This window comes from Gopherus evgoodei, chromosome 10, assembly GCF_007399415.2.
Source record: "Gopherus evgoodei ecotype Sinaloan lineage chromosome 10, rGopEvg1_v1.p, whole genome shotgun sequence".
NCBI lineage: Eukaryota > Metazoa > Chordata > Testudines > Testudinidae > Gopherus > Gopherus evgoodei.
Window position 1 is genome coordinate 1,445,669 of NC_044331.1, and position 4,856 is coordinate 1,450,524.

At 65.3% G+C, this 4,856-nt stretch overlaps 1 protein-coding gene across 1 annotated transcript; it reads right to left on the reverse strand.

Annotated features, from left to right (window-relative positions):
- Positions 1 to 1,217: 1,217 nt before the first annotated feature.
- MESP2 (mesoderm posterior bHLH transcription factor 2) lies at positions 1,218 to 3,323 on the reverse strand. The gene is made up of 2 exons (XM_030578188.1): positions 2,391 to 3,323; positions 1,218 to 1,409 (listed from the first exon to the last, which is right to left on the reverse strand). Exons 1-2 carry the CDS (start codon positions 3,321 to 3,323, stop codon positions 1,218 to 1,220), a joined length of 1,125 nt encoding a protein of 374 aa, XP_030434048.1.
- Positions 3,324 to 4,856: the final 1,533 nt, after the last annotated feature.

Here is a 4,856-nt window from a genome sequence, read left to right on the forward strand (position 1 = left end):
TGGCTACGTCTGGGGAGCAGGGCCTGGAGCTCCCAGCTTTGAGGGGCTGAGGCCAGGTCAGACGTGGACTGCCATTGCTGTTTCTGCAGGCTGCCAAGGGGCTCCTGGGCTTGCGGGGCGAGATGGGTCTAGTTCTGCCTGGGGGGACTTTGTGCTCTGCCCAGTTGTCTCCAAGAAGTGCCATGGGCAGGGGCTGACCACATGGGGAAGCATGCTCGCCTGAGTTCAGTGCTACATCAATGACCCATTCTCCAGGCCACTGCCCAGGGGATGCTGAGACCTGTGAGCCCCACACAGCACTAGGCCCTGCCCAGCACCGCATTGGGTCCCCCCTTCAGCCCCACACAGCACCATGTCAGGTCCCCCACGTCAGCCCCACATGGTACAACGGGTCCCCCTCAGCAGCCCCCTGGGGGACAGTGCCAGGCCCTGCTCCCAGACAGCATATGAAGGGACTGGGTAATTCTCAAGCAGGCAGCCCAGCCCTGCCCACACAGCCGGGTAGGGAGCTGACAGCACCAATGGGGGAACTCCCCATCTTGGCAGGGGGCTAATGAAATCTGGGCCTGCTGGAAAAATGTAACGTGAGCGTGAGCCAGATCAGAGCATGGAAGGAGCAGGGACCCTGGTCATACAGCTCCGTGCCCATCACCATCCACCCACCCTGCCTTCAGAAACTGCGTCTGCCTGCTCCCAGAGACGCCCCACCTCACCTGCTCCCAGACCTGGCCCTGCCTCCCCCAGCACCCACCTGCTCCCAGAGCCAGGCCTCCAGTCCCCACCCACTCTGAGAACTGCCCGCCCCAGTGCCCGCCTGCTCCCAGATCCGTTCCCTGTCCCCCAGCACCAGGCCTGCCCAGTGCCCACCCACTCCCAGAGCCACCCCCCCAGCACCCGCCTGCTCCCAGATCCGTTCCTGTCCCCCAGCACCCGCCTGCTCCCAGAGCCGTCCCCTGTCCCCCAGCACCAGGCCTGCTCAGTCCCCACCCACTCCGAGAGCCGCCCCACACAGCACCCATCTGCTCCCAGAGCCGGGCCCACCAGCCCATTCAGTGAGCAGCAAACCTGGCTGAGTGACCCTACACTAACAAAGCAGCAGGAGCCAGGGCAGGATGTAAAGGGTTTAATCAGAAAGGCCTTTCCCTGCCAGGCACAGCCAGTGTGAAGAGCGGGGCCCCGGCAGGGACCTGCTGTGAGCGGAGCTGCTGCGCTGAGCCCTAGTCCGTGAGGAGGCCCGTAGCTCCGCACCCAAACGCGGCCGATGTCCTGCGTCTCGTCATCTCTTCAGTGCCAGCTGCCCCCCATTCCTGCTGCTGGGCCGGCTCTGCCGGGATGGCCCTGTGGTGGCTGCAGGCTGGCTGGGGGCTGGGGTCAATGGACCACTCCAGGCCTGGCGACGTGGGCCCTGCCTTGTGCCAAAGGAAAAGGTGTGTTTAACAAGGTGCCAGGTGGGCTGGCTGGGCTGAGGCGCACTGCAGGCCCCACCAGACTCCACTGCCCCCAGTTCTCAGGCACCCCCTTGCCCAGGGCGCTGCAGGGACAGATCCTGTGCACCTCAGCTGCTTTCTGAGGGAGCATTTCCCCTCCCCCTAGGCTCCGTGTCGCTCTGGCCAAGGGGCCCCATTGCATAGCCCCTTGGCGTCGTGTCTGGCGCGCACTCGGGGCTCTGCACATTATGTCCCTGGCCAGGCCTCCTGCTCTGCAGCATGGGAGGGTCCTGGGGTCCCTGCAGCAGCCCCCCGTGGTTGGCCTTGGCATGAAGAGCAAGCCCTTGTTTCTGACCAGATGCTCCCTCCTGCAGCCGGGGAGTGCATGGTACAGACCTAGCACGTCTGCACAGGCTCTGAAGCTGCAGTGTGCTGTGCTCCCGCATTGCCCACATCCTTCCCTGGGCTCCCAGCACAGAACCCACCTCACTCGGGCAGGGCACAGATCCAGGTGCACTGGTAGCCCCTGGCTGTCACGGCAGACCCTTGGGGCTCCATGCCCAGTGGCACGGGTGGCTCAGCCCTGGCACTGAACACCAAGCGGGGGGGGCTTTCTGCCTGGTCACCCTGCCAGCGTTGCTTGGGCAGAGTGGCTCAGGGGACCCCGGGGGCAGAGAGAAGCACATTAAACAGAAGCTCCTGGCTTCCAAGCTGCTGCTGCTGGAGGAGTCTGGGAGCCAGCCCAGATCTCTCTGGCATGGCATTCCAATCAGAACCGTCCCGCCAGGGCCCAGTGCCCCAGGCTTGTCCTGTGCAGAGCCCACGGGCTGCAAGCAGGCACAGTGGCCCACCAGCTTGGATCCCCTAGGGGAATCTGGCCCGCTGTGGATGCTGCCAGCCTCCTGCCGGGGCCTCTGTAGCATATGGGGCAGGGAAGGGGCCCCCCCAGAGTGCAATGCGTACCTGGTAGAAAGCAGCCAGCAGGGGGCAGTGCGTGGGCGATGTCCAGTGCCTTGTGTCGGTGGCTCTGATCCCATTGGGCTCCAGGGGGGCTGCCGGATCAGTGCAGGATCCCCAGGATGCTGTGCCATAGGGCTCTGGAGGGCTCCCTGCCTTGGGGCGGGAGGTGGGCGAGCCCCAGGCCATTATGTCTGAGATGTGGGCCCCATGAAGCTCCGGGGGAGTCCCTGTTTCAGAGCAGGAGGTGGGTGACACCCAGGATGCTGCTCCAGTACTTTGAGTCCAAACCAGCTCAGGGGGTGTCCCTGCGGCAGGGCAGCAGGTGGGCGACACCCAGGACTCTGTGGCTAGGGGGGACCCCTCCCACGGGGCTGGAGATGCTGCCCGGAGGCCAGGGGTCGTGGCCTGGCAGCAACCCAGCCCCTCGGGGCACAGCTGGCAGTGCCGGCGTGGGCCCTCTCTCCTCTGGGCCAGCGTCTCCTCGCTGAGCCCCAGCAGCTCCGACAGGTGGGAGATGTAGCGGATGGCGAGGCGCAGGGTCTCGATCTTGGTCAGGCTCTGGCCGGCCGGTGCTACTGAGGGGGGCAGGTAGCGTCGCAGGGTGTGGAGAGCCTTGGACAGATTCCTCATGCGCAGCTTCTCCCGCTCGCTGGCGCTCTGCCTCTGCCCGCCGCCTGCCCTGCCCTGTGCCCTCTGGCTGCGGCGGCAGGGATCTGCCTGGAGCTTGGGGGGCAGAGCGGGTGCTCGCCCCAGGAGGCAGCCGTGGAGGGGCTCCTGGGAAGCCAGGAGTGCAGAAGAAGGGGACAGGCTATAGGAGTCTGAGGAGGAGGTGGGAGAGGTGGAGTCTGAGTGGGCCCAGCCCCACTCTTGCAGCAGGGCCTGGCTCGGGAGCAGCTGGAGATCCTGGGCTAGGAGCCGGGCAGGACAGCTGGCCATGGCGTCAGGGCTTGGGGCTTCCCAGGCTGTGTGTGGGGAGAGTGCAGCAGCCCTGGGCTTTATGCTGAGGCCGGAGGTGTGAAGTGGCACCTTGGCAGGTTGCATGGAGGTGTCAAAACCCACAGAGGCCTGGCTGGGCCTGAGGCAGGAGGCCCCTGGGAAAGCCAGCCCCATTTGCAGAGGTGTCAGTTCTGACTCCTCTGCCCTTTAATTGGGGCTGCCTGAGCTGGGAAGTGTGCAGGGGCCAATTCACATGCCAGCGAGAGCTGCTAATTTTCTTACCATCCCTCCTCACGTCAAGCAGCACAATCCCACAATGCCCCAGGCTGGGCCAGCGGGAGCTCCTCAGTGTCCTGGCTACGCTGGGCGCTTGACCTTCCCCAGGAGAGAGCCCCCGAGCGCTTTGCCTTGGCTAAGGCTGGGTGTGCTACCTCCTGCTAGAGCACAGTGCTCAGAGGGCAAGGCTGCGCAGGTGGTGAAAGCCAGGACACCTGGGGCCCATTCCCAGCTCCACCAGCTGCACACTGCTGCAGTGGGCAGACTGGGAGATTTCAGGCCAGAAGGGACAGGTGTCACCTGTCTGCATGACTCAGGCCAGAGACGTCCCTGAGTTAATGCCTGGCTGAATGGAGTGGGTCTGTTACATCAAATTCAATGATGAGAATCCACCATGCACCTTGTAAGTTGTTCCAGTGCTTAGTTACCTGTCCTGGGAAACACCCACGCTAAATTTCCAGGCTGAATTTGTCAAGCTTCAGCTGCCAGTTGTTAGATCATTTTTGACCTTCCTCTGCCAGATTAAAGTGCAACAAGCACTGAAATGTGGAGTCTGGGGGGGCACCTGGCCCCGCTTTCCCAGCCCCAAACCTTGGGTCCACATGGCTCCTGGCCTCCCCTACCCGCTAGAGCCTGGGGTCCACGTGGCTCCTGGCCTGCCCTCCCGTACCCCCTCAAGCGTGGGGTCCCCATAGCTTCTGGCTTGGCCTCCCCTAGCCCCCCCCCGGAACCCAGGGTCTGCGTGGCTCCTGGCCTGGCCTCCCCTACTCTACCCACCCCCGAACCTGGGGTCCGCGTGGCTCCTGGCCTGGCCTCCCCTACCCTACCCACCCCCGAACCTGGGGTCCGCATGGCTCCTGCCCTGGCCTCCCGCCCCCACAGAGCCTGAGGTCTGCGTGGCTCCTGGCCTGGCCTCCCCTCCCCTCAGAGCCTGGGGTCCGCGTGGCTCCTGGCCTGGCCTCCCCTAGCCCCCCCCGGAACCCAGGGTCTGCGTGGCTCCTGGCCTGGCCTCCCCTACTCTACCCACCCCCGAACCTGGGGTCCGCGTGGCTCCTGGCCTGGCCTCCCCTACCCTACCCACCCCCGAACCTGGGGTCCGCATGGCTCCTGCCCTGGCGTCCCGCCCCCACAGAGCCTGAGGTCTGCGTGGCTCCTGGCCTGGCCTCCCCTCCCCTCAGAGCCTGGGGTCCGCGTGGCTCCTGGCCTGGCCTCCCCTACCCACCAGAGCCCGGGGTCTGCGCCTGGTCTCAGTCCCCA

Bases quoted from the DNA above. Each gene is read 5' to 3' on its own strand.
- MESP2 (XM_030578188.1), bottom strand. From the start codon at position 3,323: ATGGCCAGCTGTCCTGCCCGGCTCCTAGCCCAGGATCTCCAGCTGCTC. The intron at 1,410-2,390 runs GTACGCATTGCA...CTTTGGCACAAG, and splicing joins TGCTGGCTGCTTTCTACCAG to GCAGGGCCCACGTCGCCAGG.